This window comes from Pezoporus wallicus, unplaced genomic scaffold (assembly GCF_028554395.1).
Source record: "Pezoporus wallicus isolate ANWC-B61680 ecotype Strahan unplaced genomic scaffold, APGP_CSIRO_Pwel_v1 contig_8490, whole genome shotgun sequence".
Taxonomy (NCBI): Eukaryota; Metazoa; Chordata; class Aves; order Psittaciformes; family Psittacidae; genus Pezoporus; species Pezoporus wallicus.
The window spans coordinates 889,617-916,728 of record NW_026642793.1 but is presented as its reverse complement, the minus strand read 5'-3'; the positions used below and the strand labels follow the sequence as shown (position 1 = coordinate 916,728).

Below are 27,112 nucleotides of genomic sequence, written 5' to 3'. Positions count from 1 at the left end.
TCCGATTCTGCTTTCTAGTTAATCATTCATCCCATCTCTTATTTACAATGTTTTTCTATACACCCTAACAGATAAATAGTTACTCATGGATAAATAATTATTCCCATAACTATGTACTGAACTAACATACTGAGACAGAGGTCAACTGCAATTCTGGATGGAACAATTTATGTACTAGACAAACCATCTCAACTTTGATTTTGCTACTCTAAAATGTCAGCTGTCTGTATATAGAGTTTTCTCTTAAAATCATAGACTCATAGAACAGTTAGGGTTGGAAAGGACCTGAAGATCATCCAGTTCCATGCGCAGGGACACCTCCCACTAAACCATGTCACCCAAGGCTCCATTCAACCTGGCCTTGAACACTGCCAGGGATGGAGCATTCACAACATCCCTGGGCAACCCATTCCAGTGCCTCACCACCCTTACAGTAAAGAACTTCTTCCTTATATCCAATCTAAACTTCCCCTGTTTAAGTTTTAACCCATTACCTATCACTACAGTTCCTGATGAAGAGTCCCTCCCCAGCAAATCACATTTGAGTACACATTGATAGTACCAAGAAAATGTGTATGCAAATGCACACACATTTTAAATTATAGTTGTGGGGAAAAAAAAACCAACAATGTTATTTATTCACATAAAAACTACACTTCTACACGGATAAAAGTCAGTGTTTCACAGCACCCAGCAGCTGCAGACACTAAGTTTTGGATATTAGTAAAAATTGGGAACAAGAATGTAACATTCCACAATGCCATATTGAGGAGATTGAAAGCACCTCCACAGCAACCGCTTTGCTCTCCCACAGAAATCAGATTGTAGAGAAAACGTTTACATTCAAAAACTTGAGTGGGTTGAATCTGCTCTGCACTGGAACTCCTGTGCTTTAATTCCACTTAGACACTAAAGTGAACCATCTATGGCACACTTGAAAAACTCGGGAGTCTTCTGGGATTTCGGCAATAGATGAATGTTTTATATTCGAATCGCAATGAGCAGAATCAGGAGGGAATACAAATAACGCGTACAACCCCCCGATTTCTGAGTGCCTGCCGCTTGTGTTAGACAAGGAGGTAACCTCCTGCACCTCTGAAGCACCCAGCACAGAAAACCTCGGGGGGGGGGGAAATGATGAAAAAGGCACTTCACTTTGTGTCGTATCGCAGCAGCACCGGGGGGACTCGCCATCTAACACCGCACCAGCAAGAGGAAACTACGGAGGAGGTGCGCTTTAAGGTGCCATTAGCCCTAATAAGCTCCCCTTTTTAGGTTGGAGAAACAGAAGACCTCAACGCAGGCCGACCAGGGGGGAGAGTGAAAGGAGTGAGGGATTACCCGCGCCACTGGGACATGGGCGCTGTGAGGGAAGATGTGCTTCTACCAAACGCACCGCCGGGAGGAAGAGCGGCCGGCAGCAGGGCCCTCAGCGCTTCTCCCGCCTTCAACGGCTGAGCCAGTGAGGCGGCGCCGGGCAGGAAGGGGAAGGAGGGAGCAGCCGGCTGCGGGAGGCTGGCGTCCTCGGAGGGGAGGGTCTGCCAGCGGGCTGTGCCGCCCGACCCCGCCGTTGCTCGGCACCCCGCTCCCGGTAATCGGCCCGCAGAGCCCTTGAAAGTTAGAGCGAGCCGTGGGGGACACTGAGTCGGGGCTGGCAGAGACGCTTCCCTGCAATGAGGCCGCGCCATATTGCAGTACGGCAGAGAAGCTGTGGTGGGTGCCATTTTGCATCCGAACGGGAGATGAGAATAGACTCGCTCTTTTTCGCCGCCTGGGCGCCGCCATTTTAGGTTACGGCAGAATCTCCACCTTCCCTAGCGCAACCTCATTGGACGCCGCCATTTTGGCTTACGAACAAGACGGCGACCCGCAGGGGTCCTTGCCCCCTCCCTTCCTCCGTTTAGGTGTCTTCATAAAATGCCCGTTGAGAATCCCCTCTTTTTTGCTCCGCTCCCAAGATGGCGTCGATGCGGGAGAGCGACACTGGCCTGTGGCTGCACAACAAACTGGGCTCCACAGACGAGCTGTGGGCGCCGCCGAGCATTGCCTCGCTGCTCACAGCTTCGGTGATCGACAACATCCGCCTCTGTTTTCACGGGCTCTCCTCGGCCGTCAAGCTGAAGCTACTCCTGGGGATGCTGCACCTGCCCCGCCGGGCGGTGGATGAGGTGAGGGCTGTGTAGGAGCTTGCGCGGGAAGATGAACCGAAGCGGGATGAAGGGGAAAAGGAGGTCGGAGATGATGTGAGGGGAAAAAGGGGCAGCGCCAGCACCACCTCCCCGCCCGCACATGGAGTCTGGAGAGGGAGACCCTGGGGCCGTGTCCCTCAGAGGCCTGGCGCTGCCCCCGGTTGGAGCGGACGGTTGCTGAGGGGGGAAGCCGGGCAGGGTGTAGTGAGGCTGGTCCCACAGACATCCCCGCTTCATGGTCGGGGAGTGGGAACAGGGAGGTCTCGGCTGGTAGAGCGGTTTGTTGAGGCCCTGCGCGGAGGACTTGGTGCGAGGGAAAGCGCTCAGATTCCCAGTGATAAGGGAGTGAGTGGAGTGGAGGCTTTGGTGCTGCTCCTCCTCTTCCTGCTCTTCGGGGAATCTCTGGTTGATACTGGTCTTCTGAAGACAGTTTCGACCTGAAACCCATCTTACACGTCCACGCAGACTCGTAGTTGTAGGGCTCTGTTTTGATAGTTTGGGTGCCCCTGGGGAAGAGAGCTTTCTGAGGCAGCGGTTGTGGTAGGAGTAGGACAGAGAGGCAGGAGCGTTTATGAACGGTCGTGTGTGTTAGGCTTCCTTCCCTCTCTTCCCTGGCAGCTATGTAGGTGTCCCAAGAACATCTCAGCTTTAGGAAGGACAGCAGCAAGTGCTGAAACTTTGGGACTGGAAGATCTGGGGTCTGCCCTGAATGGTGCTTTCCCCTGACTTCTTGCAGTCAGGTCTTGCTTGAGGGAAATTGCCATGTTTTGGTTTAGTTTTTGCTTCTCTTTACCTTTCTGGGAGCAGATGTACTTTCCTTTATTGTCTTACCCCAGCTAATAAAGCTGGCTGGCTCGAGTCTGAGCTGGCTCTGCAAGATTATTCGCTTGGCCCTGGACCATACATCATCTGCAGCTGGTTTATTCTCCCCAGTAGGCAGCTACTGATGTTTGAGACAGTAATTGGAGAATGACTGGGAGACATTTAAGTTTCTTTAGCCAGGTTTGAGGAATTCCTCTCCTACTTCCACCATGTATGGTATTAGTTCCTTGTAACAGTCATGGAGCTGGTGTGTAGTTATTCCTCACCTTGTGTAGAGTATCCTCAGCTGTGCTTGCAACAGTCTCATTCTTGGCTAGGGCACAGCTGCTGCTTAAGCTTAATATATTTACTAGGCAGGGTGTGGGGAGGGCATATGTAACTTGGATTATTGTGTGCTCAGCTTTCATGTACTTCTAAGCTGAAAATGCACAAGCGTTAGTTCAGTGCATGTTGTTTGTCTTGCCACATGCATCTGTGTGATTGTTCAGTGTTACATGTAACTGGTGTCACTCAAAAGAAAGAAAATTCATCTTGTTTGCTTTAATTTTTAAAACGTGACGTTCATGTTCAGTGCCTATCCAGTGCACAAGATGTCTTCCTTCTGTGTGACAAATGCAGTTGTGTTTTGGACAAACAAAACCAAGGCCAGAAAGGGGGATGGGGAGCTATGCATATGCTCATGTGAATTCTGAGTAGGCAAAATGCTTCTGAAGTAGCATGAAAATCCAAGTAGCCTGGAAGAAAAGAATATTGCAGTGTTCAGAAAAAGCCAACAAGTTAGTGGTGGTTTTAGATTGAAGAAGAAAAGAGCTCAGAAGAGCTTAGAGACCTTCATAAGTAACACTTCTGTCAACTCTTTGAGAGAACAGCATTCAAGCAAACTGAAATAATTAGTTGGAATGCTGGAAGAGTGTTCACTGAGTGGGTAAAAGAACTTTTAAATCTAATTCTGAGGAAGATAGCACAAAGCATCTTCACTTGATCTGAGCTTTTCTTAGCCATGAAGTGTACGTAAAGAAGAGCAAGTCAGTTGCTGTGTGTTTTAGTGTATTGTTAAAGGGATCTGTCATGTTCTAAATATAAAGCCCTTGTTACTGCTGTAACAAAAAAATATTGTGGGATTTTTCACTTCTTTGGTAGAGCTTGTGACTTCAATCAGAAGTTGAATCTTTCATTGTAAATGGAGCACACTTGAGATCTAGGGGTTTAGCATGTTTCAGTCCTTTGCAAAGTACCTCAGGGATGTGATTTTTGTCCTGAGAGGAAGGACTTAAAATTGTAAAAAAAAAAAAAATAGAACTCGTGAGGCAGAAACACATAACATTGGTAGTAGGTGTGCTGTGAGCCTTACAGACTTCCTTCTGTACATGGTAAAACCAGCTGGCGTAACCAAACTGCTGGCAGAAAGGCCTGTTGTGTTATAGGATACTCATCATTTGTGGTGGGTTTGCTAAAATAGATTATATTTGTGAATATGTGCTACATCTTGCATCTTACTGTCAGGATTTTTGACATTTTAACAGGCTTTGGGTATGATATCCAGAACAGATCTGTATGTGGTTTTGTGTTCAGCCTAGGTGCACTGTGCTGGGCGCTTCTCCGCGGTATCTGTGCTCAGTGTATTGTGGAGTGCTGAACATGGTGTCTTTGCTAGCAGAAATACACTGGTGTAGGATACTGGAGGTGAAGTCTGTCATTTGGATATCACTCCCATATCTGAAAATGATTAAACTTAACTGTCAAATCACTTTATTAGCCTCTTTGGAAAGTCATATGTGTTTTCTGTGCCATGTGCCAGTCTGTATTGATCATGTGTGAGAAGCACTGAGCTGGCATTTGGAAACCTAATAGTATTGGAAAACACATTGCATCAAGTTTGTAAAACTTTGGGAATCTTGATAGTGGATGCAGGATATGTTACTGGCTTGTTATGTAAGTGTTGAGTTGTATTTCCCCTCTCTAGATGATAGATTGGACTTTGGTTTTCTTCTCTTCAAAACTCTGCCCTCCCCCCATTTTCTGTTTTTTTCACGGAGGCACAGAATAATATGGAAACCATTTGGGAGCAGACAGCTGAGTAAAAAGTGATGTGGAAATTGGGAAAAGTGTCATGGTATTGGGGTTTAGAAGGGGTTTAATTTGCTGATGGTCCTTTCTAAATCTCTGGGAAAGCTTCAGTCTAGACAAGTGAATCTTCAATGAGCTCTATTGGAAAGCACAGTCCTTAAGTGTTTTTTTTTCCCCCTGCAATGTAATATCCTTCAATTTTCCTAATGTTTTCATTCAACAGTCCAAATATTGTATAGATGTAAGTGCCTTAATCCTCATTATGCTCCTGTGGGATAGGTAATAAACCTAAATTTTTATCATGCTGTGAACCTCATTACTGCTTGTTTGTTCCTGCTGACTAATAAGAATAATTGGCTCCCCATTTTAATTTTAAGTGTGGTTTGGAGGCAGTTATCAAAAATACCTTTTCCCACTGTAATTCTTAGGGCAGATTTCACTCACTCCTGCCCCCCAGTTTTGTTGTCTGCTAAGTTTGTTTCTAGATAATTGTGCTCATTTGCAATGATGCCTCAAGCTCATCGTGCTGCTGACTGGAGTTTTAGTTGTGCATTTGGCAGAGCAGTTACTTCTGTTTATTCTGTATGTTATATTCATGTTAACGTGATTCACAGTGACAAGTGTGAGTTTTCATTTTGTGCCAATGTCTAATTTATTTGTTCAGGGTTAGACTGTGATGTTACAACCAAGTCTGGAATGAAGACTGAGCTCCAGTCCTCTCTCTGAATTACCTTGAGAGGAAGGTCCCTATCCCAGCAGTGACCTGCTCTTTTATTACACTAGCTGCAAGAGAGCAAAGGTCCAGACTGCGTCTTTTTTTTGCGTGGGTGAATCAGGAGTCCTCATACAAGTGGGGACTGTGGAGTATTAGTGCAAAGGAATAAAAGGGCACATAGCACTTGTCTTTCCCTCTGTGTTCAGGACCGGCATCTTTCTGGCCTGCATTTGGTGTTCTGAATTTTTCTGTGATGTAATGGTATACTTTAATGTAATGCTACTCTTGGCCACTTCTACTCTTTTTCATGATTAAAATACAAACCACATACAATAGTGATATTTGAGCCATTCTGGGTTTGTATTTATTGATACTGTCCAGTGCTTTTAGCTTAATGAAAATGCTGTATAATGATACAGATACATATTAAATATCTCTGTGGCCTCTGAAAGATTAAAACTTGGTTGGGTTTACTGTGAGAATGGTGAGGCACTGGAACAGGCTGCCCAAAGAAGGGGTAAATGCTCCATCCCTGGCAGTGTTCAAGGCCAGGTTGGACAGAGCCTCGGTCAGCATGGTCTGGTGTGAGATGTCTCTGCCCATGGCAGGGGAGTTGTAACTGGATGATCTTAAGGTCCTTTCCAATCCAAACCATTCTGTGATTCCATTAGGCAACTGTTATTGGAAGGGGCAATTGTCTAAACATATTATAAACATCTATTAATTTAGGCATAATATAAAGCAAATGAATGGGAATTCATTACAAGAAGTCATCTTTGAGTTATCACTTAACATGTTTCTGGTAACATTTCCTTCTTTATCCCTTCCCATGGTGCTGTTTGTGTATTCTTCCTGCATAGCCACTGTTAATCTCCCTTTGTCTCAGTTCCCAGGCTCTTTCCATCCTGCCTGATCCTTTCTTGTTACATGCTTCTAGTTGCATCCTATGCTTTTTGTGTGTGTGTGTGTGCCAGGAGGCTGAGAAAAATACCTGGGATCCTTAAGTTTTAGACGAGACAAATGCCAGAACATGTTGCATCAGATCTTGACATTCATGCTTTACAAGGCACTGGTTGGAGCTAATAGGACTCTTAGTGACCCAGTGTTGCAATCTTATACAGTTAAGAGCTTGGGGTTATGCCTGTGCTCTGTAAAGTAATAGAAAAGCTGTAGCTAGGATTATGTTATTTTGAGTTGCATTTAATGCATTCTCAAACCACAGATGTTTGTTTTTTTTTTCAGCTGCCAGTTCAGCAGTGAACTGGGATCATTATATTTAAATTGCCATTTGAAGACACACCTGAGTCAAAACTCAAATCCAGGCTTGTTAAATGCAAACCCCTACTCAGGCAAGGTCTCTGGTTAACTTACAGTACACATTAGTGTGCTTTGCTTCCCTGTGTATGACAGTGCCTGTTCTTTCACCATGTGCTTTCTCCCACAAGGCTGTGTGATAATGTTGTTTACCTAACACTGGGCAAATAAATTGTTTCTGGGTTCCTTTCTTGAAGGAACCAAAGTCACATGAAGCAGTATGTTATGGCACAAGTAGGTAGCTCAATCTTTAGCTACCCTGAGAGCAGCATGGATGTAATGTGCCCGGACAAGATCTCCGTAGGAACATATGTAATACAAGCATGTAGCTCTGTACAGTTTTTGGTACAGATAGTTTTATGGAGCAGAAGAGAGGGCTAAAATGGGAGGATATAAGAGGAATCTTTCCTCCAATTATTGCCTGAGTGCGCTTTGATGGAGGAAATTACGTTAGTGGTGTTCAGATAAAAGCTTGTAAAAGAGCTATAAATAAACCACAGCTTTACCAGCTGTCATGGCAAGCTTTAAATTTGCAGGTGTATTGCAGAAATCAGTACTGTAATTCTTACAAATTAGGAGAATAAAGGACTTTGTTTAGATAATATTCACACACAACTTCTGCAGTAGAAGTGTCTTCTGATGAGCAATTTAGGGTTAGAATAGAGAGATGGACAAGTCTGTATGGAGTCTAGGTGGGGTTTTCATTTACTGAGAAAGAAGTGAGCAGTGGAGGACAACAAAGACTAGAACCTTAGAAATTGATTCTCTCCATTGGGTAAGTGTTGGTTAAACCTGAGCACGTTAAACTGTGCGTGGTCACGATTATGTCAGTTTAATCCAAAGCAAATCTATAGTGCTGCTGAACATGGTAACTTGTACCATCTGCTCCACTCTGTGGTTCTGGTGTTTATGTGACTATAGCCAGCCACACCAAGGGCCTGATCAAGCTTAAAGATCTAAAGATGTTGGGTTTTGGTCAGCTTAACTGATCTGGTGTGTTTCACAAGCACATTGCTATGAGCACTTAAACATGCAAGGGGTGAAGGACAGACTGCCCCAATAGTGCATGTGTAAACCTTCCTGAAGTGAGAGGGCAGTAACATTGTGTGGGTGAAAGGAGTTGAGAAATTTCAATATTTGTCTGCCTCTAAGCTTTAAAAAGTGCTTGCATGGGAAAATGAAGAGCAGGAATTTAACTTTTCTTAGTTGCATGAGTAGAGTAAGCTATTAAACTTTTTAATGTAAGATAAAGCTGGTTCTGAACAAAGGGAAAGAAATACAGGATAAAGGTGAAGATAAATTTCTTGCTTTCCCCCCTGTGTTTGGAAATATGTAGGTTGTAATTAAACTGTGTGTGCCACCATGGGCTATGAAAAATCAGAATTCAAGTACTTTCTTGCACTTGTTTGTAAATTCGTTAGTGTTAATACCATACAGATAGTATGTCTTAGGTACTTCATGTAATTTTACTGTTACATTTTGTGGCTTGGTAGATGCACAGTATACCTCAGACATCTTAAGCTCTGTGAAAATAATGCTTTAAGGCTTACATGAAAGTTTACTTGGGGGTGGTGGAAAGGCAAATGTTCAGTGTTTATTTGGGGGGGCGGGGGAGAGGGTTAAGAATACATGTGAATGGAACAAAACCATGAATTTAAGAGATTCACTGTGTAACCTTTGACTATAGTTACCTTGATTTTTATTTCATTGCCTAGTGCCAACAGACGTATAGTGATTAAAATAAAAAAAACCCTGTGACAGTAAATCTTGTGCATTATTTCCCCTTTTTAAGATAGGTGCTTAAAGAAAAAAAACAGGCACTTTTTTTCTGATTATAGAAATTTTGGGTAGACGGAAAATCTTGTTACTTGTAAATGCTTCATCCCTGGCAATCACAGTATCACACAGTATCACAGTATGTTAGAGATTGGAAGGGACCTCGAAAGATCATCTAGTCCAATCCCCCTGCCGGAGCAGGAACACCTAGATGATGTTACACAGGAATGCGTCCAGGCGGGTTTTGAATGTCTCCAGGGAAGGAGACTCCACAACCTCCCTGGGCAGCCTGTTCCAGTGCTCTGTCACCCTCACTGAGAAGAAGTTTCTGTTTAAGTGGAACCTCTTGTGTTCCAGTTTGTATAGTCCTATCATTGTTTGCCACTGAGTAGAGCCTGGCTTTGTGACAGATAGACACTGATAAGGTCACCCCTCAGTCTCCTCTTCTCCAAACTATAGAGACCCAGCTCCCTCAGTCTTTCCTCATAAGGGAGATGCTCCACTCCCATAATCATCTTCGTTGCCCTGCGCTGGACTCTCTCCAGCAGCTCCCTGCCCTTCTTGAACTGAGGGGCCCAGAACTGGACACAATACTCCAGATGCGGTCTCACCAGGGCAGAGTAGAGGGGAAGGAGGACCTCTCTCAACCTACTTCAAGGCCAGGCTGGACAGAGCCTTGGGCGTCATGGTCATTGTGTGAGATGTCTCTGCCCATGGCAGGGAGTGTGAACTGGATGATTTTAAGGTCCTTTCCAACCAAAACCATTCTATGATTCTATGTTAGAGGGTTGTGTTTACTTCTATAATATGTAGCTTTTGTCAGACAGTGCAGTAAGCCAAACACATGTCATTTTGGAGAAAGCTTAAGTAAAGTTTTGATGACTTTAGTTTATGTTCAGATGCTGCAAATATGGTATGTGTGCTTAATTATTCTATGGCCTAGGAAGGGGCACATCTTCGTTTAGATGCCTGTTCTATATAGCTTGTATTCTAGTTGCATATTCTTATCACTGGATGTGAGGTGTGGGTACATTGGGAGTTTAAGTGTAGAATGTAAGGAGACACTTGGCCTGTTGCTCTTAGTAAATATGTTCAGTGCTAAACAAAGCTTTGAGCTGCCAAAAGCTCAAACCAAACTTGGGTTAGATTGACCAAAAACAATGTAAAAATGTTACCTTGGTTCATTCTTTCCTTAGTTATAGAGTTAATGTATAACTGTGAAGCAATATCCCTCTTCCCTTCCCCAGTAGTAGAACATTGTGCATGTTTATGTAAGTGTGTTTTTAAAATAATAATAAAAAATCCAATTATAACTTGTTTAAAACTGCTTCCAATTGGCTGATTTTCTTTTTCTTTTTTTGGTAGATGAAAGGGGCACTGACTGAAATTGTCCAGCTTGCTACCTTGGATTCAGACCCTTGGGTCTTAATGGTAGCTGATATTTTAAAATCCTTTCCAGATACTGGCTCCCTTAACCTTGATCTTGAAGAACAGAATCCCAATGTTCAAGATATTTTAGGAGAGCTTAGAGAAAAAGGTAAGCCTTTTCTGTTGGTGAGAATTACAGAAATACGCCCTTTTTCAGGAATAACCTGTTGCTTCTCATTCAGTCTTTCTAAACAGAATTAGTATCAGGACAAGCAGCATGTCTTGTCTCAACTACCACAGTTCATGATCTGGCATGTTACTGGACTGGCAACTGTGATATTTTAGAAATGGTAACTTCTTAAATCATCTTTTCCACATCATCAGAATTTATGTGCTAGGTATCACCCTGAGTGCTTGTGAAGAGCACCACACAAGTTACTGTGGATTCATTAGTAGCGTAGCCAGGCTGTATGTGCACTGATAGGTAATTGATTTACTGCAGGAAGTTGAGGGGTTTCTTGTATATTGCTCAGTCTCATATTTTGTAGTACCAAAGCTGACGGTAAGGCTCTGTTCTGCAGTGTGTGTGTTGAGTGTATGGAAGCACTGCCTTTGTGGTGGGGTGCACCTCTGCTGGAAGTCCTCCTCTAGGCATCAAATGATAGGTGTTGTGGGGGAGACTGAGCCCAAGCAGAGCTCTGCTGCTTATGTCTGAGTAGCTACCGACTACCAGCAGGTGAAAATACTGGCTCAGGCACTTGCACAGTCCCTGCTTCAAATAATGGAGTAAATGGGTGATGCAAAGCTTCTTCAATAGATTTGATTTAGCATGTTGCCTAGAAAAAGCCCTTGGGCATCAATGGGCAGATCTAGTGTTGAATTAAGGATTGCAGCAGAGCAGTAATGAAATAACTTGGAAGTGGAAGCATTTTGTTTTACTATAAACAAATGGTCACTTATCTGTTCACACTTTTGGTTTGCATTTTGTTTAGAAGCTTCCTTTTTATGTGTGATTAAGGAATGTGAGAATTCAATCATATTTATCTTTTACTCTGACAATAGTAGCCTGTATAAAGTTCCTATAACTTGGCCAGGTATAATAACATGGAAGCTCTTATGACGCTAATGTAAAAAACAAACTTCCTAATAACTGGTTCTGTATGGTGTAATAATTACAGCTAAATTACTCTTGGCATTTAAACAAGTCATCTAGCATTTAAAAACATCTGTACAGTCTACTTGTAAAATGTTTTGTAATTAGCTACCAGAGGTGATAATACCCATGTGTTAACTCTTTATGCAGTAAGTGAATGTGAAACTTCAGCTATGTTGCCGTTGGAATGCCAATACTTAAACAAAAATGCCTTGACAACACTAGCTGGGCCACTTACTCCCCCAGTGAAACACTTCCAGCTGAAAAGGAAACCTAAAAGTGCCACTCTCAGAGCTGAACTCTTGCAGAAGTGTAAGTAGTATTACAGCTAGTTGGTAAGATTGAGTGGTGAAAGGAACATTCCTATTTGATCTTGTGTCCAGTATGGCAATATTAAAGTTTTCTGTTATAAAAGCTGGCTGATATTTTTTCTTTGACAGACTGCTGTGTATGGAAGAGTAGGTGCAAGTCATTCTGGCTGAGATTATATTAAAATGCTAATCTTTACTTAAATGCTGTTCAGATTTCAAAACATACAACCAGTTGCAGCTTTTTGAAGTGCAGTTATAGTCTCTCTCTTATGGGTATATTTTACAGTTAGTTGTGAAGACTTGAGGGACTGCTTTGGTTAAAGCTCCTGAAACAATACTGAAATAAGAACCTAGTTCTGTTTTGCCATATGTTTTTACAAAAGGGAGGAAGAGCTGCTAATCGCTGCTTTCTTTTGCACTGTATGGCTATATCAGGTGTGAAAGCCAAGAAAGGCAAGGAGTATACATATAGGTATTGGTAGCTGGTTGAACTAAGCAATCTTAAAATAGCGTACTGTAGCTGCTATTCCATTGCAGCAGCTTGCTGCTTGGATGTAACTTGAGTAGTTGCTGTGGTTAAATACAAGATCTGTAACTTTTTATGAAGTTATGTAGAACTTTCTTCTAATTATTTCAGTCTCCATCGAGTACATTGACTACTCTGATAATGTCTTTTGGCTTGGACCATCTTGTCAGTTGCACAGTCATGTTGATTTTACATCTTCTCCAAACACTGTGTTTACTTTTTGCGTAAATGACCTAGGGTTTAATTAAAGTATTATTCTTTCTTTATTGCTATTCCCATCTTCCTATGTATTAGTTTATAACATTTTATATAAGAAGCAATGTATTGGTTTGGGTGTTGGGTTTTTTGTTTTTTTTTTTCAGCATAAATGCTGTAATAACTAAAGTCCTTTTTCTTTTAGCAACAGAAACTGCACAACAGCTCAAGAAGACTGCAGGAGTGCCTTTCCATGCCAAAGGCAGAGGCCTGGTCAAAAAGATAGATACAACAAGTATGGCTCACTTTCATCACTTCCTGGAAGGAAAATCTGATAAAATAGCCTTGATGGAGAATAAAATTACTGTCTAGTTTTAACAAACTCTTCAATTCTTCTGATGCAAAGGATTTCTTCCTTTCTGCCTCTTTCTCTCCTGATATTTTAATGCTTCTCATGTGTCTTGTCAGAAGGAACAAAAATGTGGGGTGTTTCTTAAATGGCAAGTGTATCTGCCATGCTTGTAAAACGTGCACAGCTAGATCATGCCTGTAGACTCTGGTAAGAATTTAATTTGCATCAGGCCAGGAATAACTCCTGACTAAACCCTGCTGCTCCAAAAGGGAGTAGAGTGGATCACAGTGATGTGCTGTGCTCTCCGAAATCCTGTGAAGTAGACTGAAACTGTCTTGTATAATTCTGTATGAAGAAAGAAAAGGGGACAGTGTGCTCTCTGCCAAGGCTGTGCAGTGTCTTCTGTTTAATGGGCATGACAAAGATGTATAATCATTCTTCGTGTTCATAGATTTCAACTGTTTGCTGAAATGCCCAAACTGCTTGAATTTTTCAGCTAAGTGTTTTGACTAGGAGTAAGAGGAGAGTTCAGAATTTGTTACGTACGTTAAATCACTGCACAGTTATAACTTCTCTGACCATCAGTATGATGCTGAGGTGTAAAACTAGAGTGTTTTCTTGGTGTGGCAGCTGGAAGCTGTGAAGTACTTTGTGTGGGTGCTGTTTAAGATGTGGTTTTAAGCACAAAAGTTTAGCCACACATTCATACAAGAAATGCAGAAAGTGTAGATGTAATTTGAGCTAAAAATTGTCCCAGTATAGGAACTGACCTTTAATTCTTGGCATTCTTTTTAGCTGTTGAGCTAATAAAGCAAGTTCTTAGACTTGGCCTTTAGAGCCAGGTGGTATCTGGAAATCTGAGCTATAGGATCAGCTGGGATTTACTCTGCTGAAACTTACATTAGTCAGGGAGGATTGTCCTACAGTGAAAAGGTTTTCAGTGCAGCATAGAGGGGGATAGAGAGTATCTAATCTCAGACTTAAGTTCTGTGTTTGTCTTAATAGTAGGGTATCAGGACATAGTTGATAGTGAGGAGGCTCAGAGATCTGACAGCTATGTTTGTGTCCCAGTGTTTTAGTAGTTGATGAAAGAATGCTGTTATCAGTACTTACATTGAGCATGAGCTAGAAGGGTAATAGGGTAAAGTTTGGGGAAAACTGCTTCTTACAGGTGTAGCAGTTCCTCTTAAGTATTGAGACAGCAGCTTTCCCGTTTGTAATGGACACACAGATTGGATCCTCCTCCTTGTGCAGGCAGCAGGTCCAGAATTTCAGATCCCTGTGTGAAGCACTGATTTACCTTTCCAGTAGTTTACAAGCCCTTAGCCCTGCAGAAGCTTGGCTAAGAGTCTATGACTAAATACAGTCTCACCAAGTAGCTAGATCTTACAGTTCAAAGAGCAGCTTGGGCAGTAACTGGATTCAGAACATTTGTACCCAATATGTTTGTGTTCAGATTTTGTTTGCTGTAAGTGAGGAAAGCATCAATGTATGTAGCAGAAACCCATTTTGATAGCAGTGTACGTGTTTGGTTACTTCATTTGGAATGGGGTTGCAAGCATTAGCATAGAGATTGGCTTTTACTCCTTGTTTGAAGGGTAAAACCTATTCTGACCTTTGAGGGACATGTAGTGTATTATAGACAGTTTCAACTTATAAACACCTGATGTTCAAGGGATGGACTGTGTTTAGTAAGAAGGGGAAAAGCTGTAGAACATTTACTTTTTGTTTGTAAGTAATTAAACATATATTACAGTTGTTGCCTTTTTTGATCTTCCTTAAGCACCACTCAAAGGAATACCAAAACAAGCTCCTTTCAGGAGTACTTCAGCACCCAGTGTGTTTAGTTCTTCTGGAAACAGAACTCCTATTCCTCCTTCAAGAACACCTTTGCGCAAAGAAAGAGGAGTAAAGGTAGGTGCACTCTTTCTTAGCCTCTTGTTTTCCTGCTCAGCTATCCCCCCTATCTAAAGTGAATTTCTGATGCTGTTTTGAATCAAGTATCAAAATATTAAAAAAAAAATGAAGGACAATACATAGAGAGATAAGCAATGGTTATTAAGTTCTCTGTGGTCTGTCTTTTTAGCTTCTAGATATCTCTGAGCTGGATATGGTGGGTGCTGGCCGTGAAGCAAAGAGAAGAAGAAAGACATTAGGTCGGTATAGCATGCTGCCTATAAAGGCTACTAATACACCTGCAAGTAGGGTCTAGATTTATACTATTCTGTTCTTCATTTGTTAAAACTTACCATCAGCTGAACTTTAAAAAAGGCTAAAAAATGCTTTAAGAGAGGATTTTCACTTCCCCCTCCCCAGTGCTCCTAATCACATTGCCATGTGTCTAGGTAATAGCTTGGCTCAGTTGCATGAAATGGTTGAACTAGTCACTTGTGCTTTGGGCAGCATATAGGTGTGTGACTGGCTTCAGTACTGTTCTGAGATACTTTGCTTACTTCTACTGGCTGAATGGCCAAGGAAATTAGTTGAAAATAATGTTGAAACAGTGTGTAGTGTGGTCTGAAATTCTGGCTGAGAGATCTTAAGTGAATAATACCTGATGTGCTGCTCTGAAGTCAAATGACAGTGCAGTGCTCTACTTAACCATGTTGGGAAGATACACGAAGCCTCAAAACCAACCTTTTTGTATTTGTCACTAAAAAAAGTAAGTACCACCTCAGAACAAAACCAGAATTGCAGTTCAGTTTTTGCTTAAGGTTTTGATGCTTTCTAATATTTCAAAATTAGCCAGTTCTGCCTAGTTACTCAGTTACTGTATTTTGATGGATATACATAGAATCATAGAATCATAGAATAGTTAGGGTTGGAAAGGACCTTAAGATCATCAAGTTCCAACCCCCGTGCCATGGGCAGGGACACCTCACACTAAACCATATCACCCAAGGCCTTGTCCAACCTGGTCTTGATACATTGTGGTTCAGTTCATAAATGGGTTCATTATACAATTGTATATGAAGATTACTGTATCTGCCTTTCAGATTATACCTCTTTAAGCATGTTTTAACAGACTGAGAACTGCATTTTTTTATATTTGTTCAAAAAAGTGTATCTAATTCAATGTTTCAGAAAAATTCCTTGAACTGACTTCTGTCTTTATGCAATAGATACAGAAGTTGTGGAAAAGCAAGCCAAAGAAGAAACGGTAGTAGAAAATGCTACCCCAGATTATGCTGCTGGCCTTGTGTCTACACAGGTAAAACCAAAATAAGCAACAAAAAAAAACAGTATGAGGAAACCATGATGCATGTTATTCTAAAACACTAAAACCACTGTCAGATGAATGGGCTAACAGAGCTTTCTGACCCTGGAGAGGTAGAATCATTTCACTCTGCCTGTGCATCCTTGGTGACCCTAGTGGAATAGTGTCCACACAAGTCTCACTGAGGAGCCCTTGTCAGTGACCTATGCCCAGGAAGAACAGCTCAATACAAGCAGCCAATTAAGAAATATTTTTTTTTTTTTCCCCTGAAGATACTAGCTTGTTGCTAGAGATAATTCAGTCAGGGTGGGTGGTGGGAGGAGGAGTTGTGTGCAGGGTTTTTTCCCTGTTCTTTCAGACATGGTGCATTGGAAAAACTGTGATGTAGCTTTGTTTCTCAGTCCGAACATAGCTTTTACAAGAATGTTAGGCCCTCCTCCCACTTCTGAGTTAGAAACTGTCTGTTCTATTCCATCAGGCCTTGGCCTGGAATTAATTTGGACGATAGGGTTCTTTAGATACAAATAGATTATTTGAGGCTGCTGCACACAGTGTCTGCAGGCCTCTCAGGATAATAGAAATCCATCTCAAATCTGAAGCGTCTTCTCTTCTTCCAAATTTAAAGTGGTTATGATTGCCTCTGTCTCTTAAAGTCCATATGCTGACATTCAGTGCTTGCCTTTAGAGAGCTCTCTAAAAGACCCGTGATTCAGTTGGTGAGTCAGGCATTTTTCCCTCTAGAGCCTAATGGTAAGCACATGCAACATTGATCCCATGGTTATGGTGGTAGGAATCTATCTAAACAAGCCAAAACCAACATAAAGGCAGATATTGTTAGGCCTGTGGTGATAGTGAGGGTAATTGCCTGCCTTTCTTTGAATGCTATCTTTTTTTTTTTTTTTTGCAAGCTCCACATATTACCGAACACCCATCTTATGTCTAGTAAGAAGAAATTATTTGCCTACTAGACTTGTTCCCCAAAAACATCTTTTTGCTGTCAACCCTGATGTTTATAAAGCTGGATTGGACTAAAGATCTTTATAGAGATACCAATCTGTTGTCTTTATTCTGTGTGTGCAATGTCATGGACAAAAGTGATATACATTAAGAAATATATATGGCATTTTCTTTGGCTTGATCCTAGATGACGTCAGTCATGTTGGTGCTGACTGCCCATTTCAGTGGCAACAGGATTTACCTGTGCCTTTACTACTGCTTTCTGCTTGTTTATGTCCCAGAGGCCATTGCATTCTCCTGGGTGATGTTTTAGTAGGCCTTTTGCCCTTGGAGGAGCACAGGTTTCTGCTTGCTAATAGTGAACCACATGTTAGCTCAGGAAGAAGATCACTTGTTTCTATAGTGTAATTCTTCAGAGTACTGTCTGCACAAATTTCATCATCTAGTCTCCATGCTCCCAAATGAGGAATGGGGTAATGGAACAGCAGCTTGACTCTCTCTGCAGAAGTACATTCTTCCCGGCTCAGACTGTGCCTTTGAAAGCAACTTGATCTGAATTAGGGGAAATAAAAGCTGTTTTTTCCCTCCTAGGATAATTCTAATGCCTGAAGTTTGTGTAGAGAGTTAAGGTTGAAAGGGCAAACTTGCCCCACCAGAAGAGTCTGTATTTAAGTTCCCAAATTATTATTATAGCAGAATTAATTGTACTTAAAATACAAAACCAGCACATGAATATATGCAGTATGGCTATAACACTTTATTTGTTTTACAGAAACTTGGCTCACTGAACAATGAGCCTGCACTACCTTCTACAAGTTATTTACCTGCTACACCCAGTGTGGTGCCATCGTCCTCGTATATCCCAAGCTCTGAAACACAGCCAGGTAAGAGAGACCTCTTTGGGTTTTTTTTTTGACCAAATACTTCCAACTGCCAAGCTCTGCCTTTATTTACAAACCTACTATCCCTCAACTTTAGTGAAACTTAACCTTAGCAGTCTAAAAATCCATTGCAGGAACCCAGCATTTGGGTTTGAGGTAACCAGACATTTTATTTAACCTGTATGAAGAAAATGCATGTTGGTTTTAAGTCTTTAAATGACTGCTAGGTAAGCAAGCAAAGCAATTTACTGGTTGGTTGGTTGTTGGTTTTTGTTGGTTTTTTTTTTTAATCTTACTCTGCAATAGAAAATCCAGGTTTTTAATCCCTAAAAAGACACCAGTAATACACATAAGTCGGGAGTATATCTCCATATGCACATCTATACACATGCACAACAGTTGCTTTGAGTGTCAGAGACGTTAGTAGAGGCAAGTACATATTAGCTTTCACACAAGCTGGGATCCAGCCATCTGTTTGCCTTTTACCTTATTATAACAGTCTGACGGTGGCTGAGCTCCTGCTTAGTTTGAAAGTACTACATTACTTTCAGTTGTAGAAAATTGCCTATAGTAGAAAACAGTATTTGTAAACATCCTTCTACACCCTTTATTTTAACACACTTGGTTTTACTTTTCCTTCCCTGCTGTGTGTAAGGCTTTAAAGGGTTGTATCAGTTTGCACTAACAGATGTGCATGACTGAGGTTCATTGTCAGGCCTTGTAGTTACCAGAGAACCAACATTTCAGTTTAATGCATTTTTTTTTTATTCTTGCTTCTTGTGATTTGGTACTGTAATGTTTGCCTTTATGTCAGCCGTGGCGTGTTGGCCACTATAGAAAAATGCATATGCAAAACCAGATCACTTGGCCCTGAAACAGTTCAGAATCTCTCTGAAGGTCCATGCAAATCTTCCTCTGGCACAAAACTGGCATCTCCAAAAGGAATGCAGCCAAGAGCATGTCAGTGTTGTCAGCAGCTAGTAGTATTTTCCAGAGCCTTGGCATTGTATTCAGCAGCAGGAGAAGCCTAGTTTAAAATTCTCTATTGTCTTTCTTTGTTCCCTATTTTTTTCCTTTTATTTTTTTTTTTGGAGTATGAGCTATCAATCTTTTCTCATGGACAAGGAACATAAACTTTCATGCTTTCCTTGATATAAGATGCCCACAGAAGATCCATAGATTTGGTCTCATGTAATCTGAGGCTGCATAATTAAGACGTTACTTTATGCAAGTCAGTTGTGATGACATAAGAGGATTGTACAAAATTTAGGGGTAACTAATAGTTACAAATGCTCTTCCTCTGAAGTGTCTACTGTCCTGTTCCACATTTTACTCCATAATAGCCATATTGTTAAATGTGCCATATTGTGTCTGTGCATAAATGGAGAGTGGCAGACCTCTTGCTCTCTAAAATCTGATCTGAAAAGCATCAGTGTATCTGCCTTTTAGTCTACTGTGAAGACTGTGAAAATAAGTTGCCATAAACCTCATGAAGTTCGTGGAAAGGTGTTTAAGCAGCTGTGCCTATGTCTTAAGAGCTGCAAAAAGATGTTGCTGGCTACAATGGGTAATTACTGTTTTCCAGACAGATGGTAACTTACGAAATCAGAGTAACCTGATCAGATATGTAAATCTCCACCTGCAGCCAGGATCACCATAGTAACTCCTTTAAGTGCAGGTGAATGGATCAACTTTAAGAAATAACAGAGTTAGGACTTCTAAATACTGTGGGGGTTTAACCCTCTTGGCAGGAAATAAAGACTTATTTGTGAAGAGTACTTTTCATTCTGTCATCTGTTAAAATATTTGTGTATTTTTAGTATTTGTTAATGGCTGAGATTTAATTACCATTTCCTTTGGAAGCTGCTGCTGTATTAGGGAAAACCTGATGAAATATTTTTATGGTTTTAGCCTCTACATAACAGTACAGCAAGAATCCTGGGGGGGTCAGAGTACAGTTGTTAGAGCTACATAAACTAAAAAGTAAATCAGTTTCAATTTGTTTAATCTGGTACCCGTTAAACATAAAATTAGATGCTTATTGTAGTATAATCTGTATTGGACAGGTAGTCAGTTGTCTCTGAGTATTGTAGATAATTGAGTGGAAAGAGCATTATTACTTCAATTTTTCACGTAGATGTTGAATCATGGTGGTAAAATGGAATAAGATTTATTAGTTTTCTTTAAAGGCCATTGGTGATGCTCATCCCTGTTTGGATTATCATATTTAATTGTCCTGGTTGGCCTTTGCAGCTGGTTCTACACGAGAGGCCTTGCAGACTACCCGGCAGACCGAGGAGCCTACAGCTCCAAATGCTACTACAACTCTTCCTGCACAGTTCAAACAGAGAACACCCATGTACAATAGCAACTCAAACCCACCTGCAGCCACACCTACCTCACCTCTAACACCTACCACACCTCCTGCCATTTCCCCTGCAGCACAGGCACCACAAGTGGCCCCCCAAACTCAGCAACAGCCACCACCAAAAAAGAGCCTCTCTCTCACAGTAAGTAAAACAAGGTTCTTTTTGACTGCTGCTTTTGGTGTAGATTGGAAAACACTAATCTCTATTATTGAGCTCATACAGTATGTTGGCAGTTCCTGGCCTTTGAATTATTGAGTGATTTAGGTTGCTTTTTTCTGTGACCAGAGATAGTGAAAATGTTTTGTGGCTTTGATAGCATTGCTGTCTTAATCACAGCATTTTTACTTGTGCAGTGCTAATGTCCCAATAAGATGTCTTTACTCCTATTTGTTATGTAAAATAATGTTGTGTTATTCATTATAAAATGGATTTCCAGCAAAGCTGTTGCCCAGCCAGTTGCCTGTAATGTAAGCAACAAAAAGGATCCTGTCATTGCTGTGGTAGGAGAAAAGGTATCCATGGATTATTCTAAGGCAAAAACTTTTATGTCTTCATCCTTTCACCCCCTGTTGCGCTTGGCTTTTTTTAAAGCCTGAGAGTGGGGAGGAAGGAGATTCCTCAGGAACAGCAATTACATGTCCTGAAGCTTCTTATTGCTGTATGTTGGTATATATTATGTGCATGCTGAAAGTTAAGCAGCTAACTAATGCAGAATGTGACTGATTTGAAGACTGCTAAGCACATCTGTAAGCCTGCCTTGTGAGATCTGAACTTTTAAGAAGCTGAGTGACCTTTTCGGTACCTTTGCTTCATTTATTAAATAAAATTAAAATCCTCGAATTATTGCAAGCCTGGGTTTGTTGGGGAAAACATTAAGTCTCAGCACGTTTCAATAACTTTTTAAAGGTAGTTGTTTTTTTTTTTTTCCCCCAGTTTGAGAATTCAGTTATTTCTGTGTTAGGTTTAAGCATTAGAGAGGGAAAGCCTTGAGGTTAAGGCAGGGTTGGTTTTTTATTTACTTTTGTAGATCTGCAAATTTCCACTTGAGTCTTTTATGCTTGTCTGTGATTCTTAATATGGTACCTGTTGGCAGTGTTTTCTCCACTGGAATTCATATTTGTTGTTATCTCTTGCAGAGGGAGCAAATGTATGCTGCACAGGAAATGTTCAAGACTGCAAACAAAGTTACAAGGCCAGAAAAGGCTCTTATACTTGGATTCATGGCAGGATCCAGAGGCATGTATTGAGACCAATTTAGTTTGGTTTTGAATACCTAAATCTGAAGCACAGCCTAGCATTTCTAAATGTGCACATGTGAATGCAAGACTCTTGCTTTAGCATTTCTCTGTACATACTGGACTCTCTGTTCTACTCTGGGCTGTACGTAAATTATGGATTATTGCTCTAGCTATTTCAGTTTTAACTACCTGGAAATGAGTCTGTAGAGTCTATTTCCAGTAACTCGAACAGTCAGAGCAGCTGCTAAACACAATAGCTACACAACTGAACACATGTAATAATAGCATGGCTTAGAGGCTGAAGAGAAATGAGGCAACCAGTCAGAACAGTGAACAGATTGTTCTGGTCTTAGTAGTCTGCCTAGAAGGCCAATGAGTAAGTTCTTCAGTGCCAAGTCGAGGTACAAGTTGGGTAGTACAGAGCCTCTTCGCTAATTCCTTAGTGTTGGAAATGTAGCATGTGTTGTCTTGGAGACTTTAGCTAACCACAGGTGATGTGACTCACAGGAAGATAAGCTGCCTTATAGCTAATCCTGTCATATATTCACCTTGATAGACAAGGCTGTTTTACCCAGAAGATTATCAGATGTAAGATGAGAAGGAGCTTAAGAGGCCTTAAGTGAACTCTGTCATCTGCACTAGGTCTGCTTTCTAATTTGGTAATTGAGGGCTTTTAACACTGGAGCGGTGGAGTGTAAATGTGGTTCATGCATTTGGATTAATGCAACACATTATTGAAGGTGACCAGGGTGGAGTTACTGTGGTGGTCCCTGGGCTTTAAGAAAGTTTTGTGTATCTTGCATTAATGATGGTGCTCTTTACTATTCAAATGCAGTAGGAGGGTGTATTTTTAATGCTTACACAGGCCTTCTTTTTTGTAAAGCAAGGTAAAATGATATTTTGGAAGTGCACCATGTGCGTGTTATGTATATTCACATATGTGTCTATATAGATAAGTGTATATAACAGTCTGAATTATGAGTTCCTTCTGTAATGATGTCAGCACCTTCTAAAGGCTGGGTAAATGTCAATTATGGTAATCCTGAGCTTCTTGAATGCCAATTCCAGTACCTTGAAATGTAACATTTAATACTTTTACTGGCAAAGAACTGAGTCTTGAACTAGTGATTTCAGTGAAGCTGTTTGGGCTTCCAGAGCAGCTGAAAATTGTTGAGGCTTTTAACTGCAAAATGTATCTCAAATAAGGTGACTCTTGATGCCTATAGAAATGACACTGGCATGCTTTACTCCCCTTTTTGATGTTCTTCCAGTTACTTTAGCCATGGGGTTCATCTTCTGGGGTCTGTTTTTTTTCATCTTTAAAAGTCAGTCTGTGATGTATGGAGGGAGGAATATCTTTGTGTGGCTGTGTCTATTGGGGATACTGCTTGCTCAGGTTTGAGTTTGGCATTTGTTGCTTGGGAGTTTGTTTGCTGTAAGTTTTCTTTACCTTTCTTAGTACAGTGCTGAAGTGTATAATTTGTTCCTATTCTTGTTTTCACAGAGAATCCTTGCCAAGAGCAGGGTGACATCATCCAAATTAAACTTAGTGAGCATACAGAAGATTTACCAAAGGCAGATGGCACTGGCAGCACCACTATGTTGGTTGATACGGTCTTTGAAATGAACTATGCTACTGGTGAATGGACCAGATTCAAGAAGTACAAACCTATAACTAATGTTTCCTAAGAGATGCAGCAACAGCAGACTGGACCAAATCAAGCTCAGAGTCAACCAGCTCTTAGAGTATGTCAACTGTACAAAATGGCATTCATGTGTACATTTCTTAGTACCCTCCAGAATAGAAGCTGTGGCTCTTCGACTTAACTGAGCTCAGTGAACACAAAAGATGGTGTCAAATTTGCTTTTTCTTTTTTAATCATGGGAGAGGGAAAGGTGATCTGGGGGGTGGGGGAGATGATGTTGGTGTGTTTCTATTTTCCTACAGTTCAAGATGCCAGAAAAGAAGATCACAACTGAAAGATTACAGATGGGAGCAGTTTACTTCTGAGTACCAGAAGAGAAGACTACTGCACAGTCATTCACGGTTTACCATTAAACAAGGGCACAGATCTTTATTGTAAAAATATTTTCTTTGGCTACATGGGTTCTATTGTAAGAATGGACATTAAAGCACCACATGCTGGTGCTTGATTGGTTTGTAATTCAGCTGCAGTATAACTAAGTATTGCAGGTGGTAGATGTCCAGTGTCTAATGGTACCCACTGTGTTTAGCTTATTTATGCTTGGGTGACAGAATGAGATGGAGCAACTTTGTTAACTCGATATATTTTCAGTGTCCATGCCCAGCATGAGTTAATTTATACCTGACATTATTTGAGATCAGGAGAAACTGAATGTTGGACCTTTCTGAAGAAAAACAAAACCAAAATTAAGAAGAAAGTAGCGGGGGCTTGTCACTGCCTAGAAATGATAGCCCTTTGCTATGTAAGTAGAAGTTGATGTGTGACTCTTGCATAGCAAGCTGTTGAACAGCATCACTTACCTGGGGGGAAGTGAAACTGTAACATCTCAAGACCAATTGCAGCTTGATTTAAAAATGGCCTTAGAAAGGATTGAGTGACACCTGTCTGAACAGAGGTGGTTGGGAAGGTTTGTTGTCTTGAGGCAGTGTTTATGTTTGGTTGAGTTTGATTGCCAAGCCCTGATACAAACACTTTTGAATGACTGTAGCTGTGGTTCTTACCAGTGTAGTTATATCAGTGTCATCACTAGTGTGGCCACAATTATACTGGCATATAAATGTGCCTTATACTTGTCTCCTTCTAGTAGAAGCACGTTTTTATCTTTATAACTGTGTTCACACCACTGGTATAATTTGGCTTTAATAGGACAAATAAAAGCTTGCTTTTATTGAGAGAGCTTATGTTCATAGTCCAGGATTCATCCTTTGGAAACTTGGTTTCATCACCTGAAGGAGGCTTGAGTTGAATGTCTGGGTTCTACCAGTACTTGTGTGTGGAGCTGTGCTTGGTTGGAAATGGTGCTGGGGAGGTACCTTGAACTGACTAGAGGCTCATCTTGAAGTGGAACTCTTAAGATAAAATGAGGCTTTTATCTTTTTTTAATGGAAAAGCAGACCAAATCCAGTAAGTACTCTTATATACTAACAAAGACACTTAGATGATTGATTAGAGCCTTTTTGTATTGGGGCATTTTTATTGCATTTTATTTTTAGTTTGTCAAGCAAATTACCCAACAGGACAGGGCAAGTGTAAGTAATAAGAAACCTGTATTCTTCAGTTTTAAGATGTGACCAAAAGTGTAGGTTTCTTAACTTTAATCAAGCAAATACACAGAATGTTCTAGCTCCTGCAGTGGGCAAGTTATTTGATGATAGCTGCTACCATCACGCAGTGTTGTGTATGCATTAGTGTGCAAGTTACTCCCAGATAACTGTCATACTGGGGGCTCTCCTCCACATCAGTACCCCATTTCAGAAGCAACCTAGATTGTGATTCTGATTGCAGTTTTACTTTATACAGCTAGAAACCAGCCTGACAAGTGAGGATGAGCAGTGAGGTTGTTTTTTAGGAGTTCAGTAGAATGTGTTTTCATGGTTCTAACTTACTTGGTTATAGTAGATTACACAGGGCTAACAATAGACTATGAAAGTGTTCACCTTAGAAAGGTTTAAAGAAAAGTGACATTCCTTTTCTTGTCTGCATTATTCAGATTTTACAGCTTTCTTGCGATGACCAGTTTTATGTACACATGTATGATACTCCTGTCTTAACTGTTGCTGCTTGCTACATAAGCTGCAAATACCAAATACAATTTTTAACATGAAACTTCTTGAAAACTGGCTTGAAGGGCATGTACTGTCACTGTAAATAGCTGATGCAAGACTTTGCAATTCAGTAGTGGTCAGGAGCTGCTGTGTGATGCCTTTTTCGGCTTACTTGAGATTAACTGGGGTTCCTCATTAAACCTTACTCTGTAGAAGTGTGTATGTCAGACCTGTGCTGTGGGCATGGGGACAGCTCTTCCTCTCCTCTTCAAGAAGCCCTTCTAGAATGCAGTGGAGTCATTTTGAGTGCAGTAGTGTGTAGGAAGCTTAATCATGCTGCTATTGGTATCTGCTGCCTAACAAAGTCGGTCTCCTCCAGGCCTGTTTGTCTGAAGTCGGTCATACGTAATAAACTGAGATTTTAATTAGAAGCACAGTATATTTTTAATTCTATTAAGCCACTAGGATAAGGCAGTTTAAACTGCAGAAATAATTTATTTGTGACTTCCTTACCCTCAATACCACAGCATTACTTCAACTTATAAAGGAATTGTTGTATACAGAACAAAATTTGGCCCTGGAACTTGGTATTTTTTTTGTCTTGACTATTCAGTCACTTGGATATTAGCTGATTCTGTTCAGTGAGGCTCAGTATGTGCTGTAAGTTGAAACAAGAACACTTGTTGACTATAGAGTGACTTGCAGATGCACTGACAAATTGACCAGAGAAGCAGTTCAGAATTTTATTAAAGCTCTATTTTTATCCTTTTTCCTTTTATCTGCTCATGAAGTTTTAGGAAATAGCAGTCCCGAACTTCCCTAAGTGCATTGCTGCACCTCAGTAAGGCAAGATATCCCAGCTTCTCTTGCCTTTGCTTGTAAGGAATCACCTGTCTGTGCAAGCTTAGGCATGATATGAATTGATTTGGTTTGATTTTTGGAGTATGGAATACTGGAGGAAGAAGCAGTGAAAGTGGCTTGTCCTGTCCAAAGCTTTTATTCTTGGGAGAGGAGGAGCACATACATGCATAGCCAGACTCCTTTAACAATGTGCCCTACAGCAAAGTATTGGGTTTCTTTAGGCTCTGTTTTCTTTCATGAGTGCCGTGAGAACCAGGAAAGATAAAATGAGTGTAATGGAAGAAAATGAGCCTAAGGAGGATGCTGAGCAAGAGTTCCGATCATAGATTCCATCTTCCTTTTTGACAACATCTTTTTTTCCTTCTGTGCTCTGTAGTTACTCCATACAAAACAGTCTAGGCTTAGTTTGGTTAACACTAATATTCATGGAATCATAGAATGGTTTGGGTTGCAAAGGACCTTAAGATCATGCAGTTCCAACCCCCCTGCCATGGGCAAGGGTATGACGCATTAGACCATGTAGGGTTGACTTGATTTTCCCTGGTAGTATTGCCATTTAATCTTCAGTTAAACACCATAGGATGCTGGATGCAGTGGGGAGGAGCCTTAGGTAGTTGCTTGGCATCTCCATGTGCAATTGATCACTTCTCTCACTAAGTTGTGTCAAAGTGCAGACCACTTTTCTAGATGAAAGAAGCGTAAGACTTTGACATGATTCAGTTTGAGTGAATTGCATCTTCATAGTAAGTTCTGACTGGAAAAGAAAATAAGACTATAAAATGTTAAGCCAGAACCCTCTGGGAATCTGGTGCCTTTAACAAGAACTGTCATTTTGTATAATGTTACATCTATAGCATAGCCCGTATGTTTTCTATTGTTTTTTTTGTACAGTTGTAAATTCAAAATACTCTGTCTTTGAGTACGTATTTTCAGTGTAATACAGTATGTATAATAAAAATCTAGATTTTTCTAAGGAAATGGGCTGATAGTCTTTTTAATAATCAAGTTGTGTGTTGTACTAACAGCTGGATTGGTGATAAGGATCACTAG

The 27,112-nt window shown here is 41.0% G+C and overlaps 1 protein-coding gene across 2 annotated transcripts; it reads left to right on the top strand.

Annotated features, from left to right (window-relative positions):
- Window positions 1-1,661: 1,661 nt before the first annotated feature.
- Window positions 1,662-25,273, top strand: NELFA (negative elongation factor complex member A). Of its 2 annotated transcripts, XM_057432286.1 has the most exons (12): window positions 1,665-1,790; window positions 1,905-2,168; window positions 10,249-10,420; window positions 11,555-11,716; window positions 12,642-12,731; window positions 14,572-14,702; window positions 14,875-14,944; window positions 15,911-15,999; window positions 17,735-17,846; window positions 20,097-20,353; window positions 21,349-21,448; window positions 22,955-25,273. In XM_057432286.1, exons 2-12 carry the CDS (start codon window positions 1,959-1,961, stop codon window positions 23,137-23,139), a joined length of 1,578 nt encoding a protein of 525 aa, XP_057288269.1. In that variant the 5' UTR covers window positions 1,665-1,790; window positions 1,905-1,958; the 3' UTR covers window positions 23,140-25,273. The 2 variants fall into 2 exon arrangements, with proteins under 2 accessions (XP_057288268.1, XP_057288269.1); XM_057432285.1 differs by having other exon boundaries at window positions 1,662-2,168.
- Window positions 25,274-27,112: the final 1,839 nt, after the last annotated feature.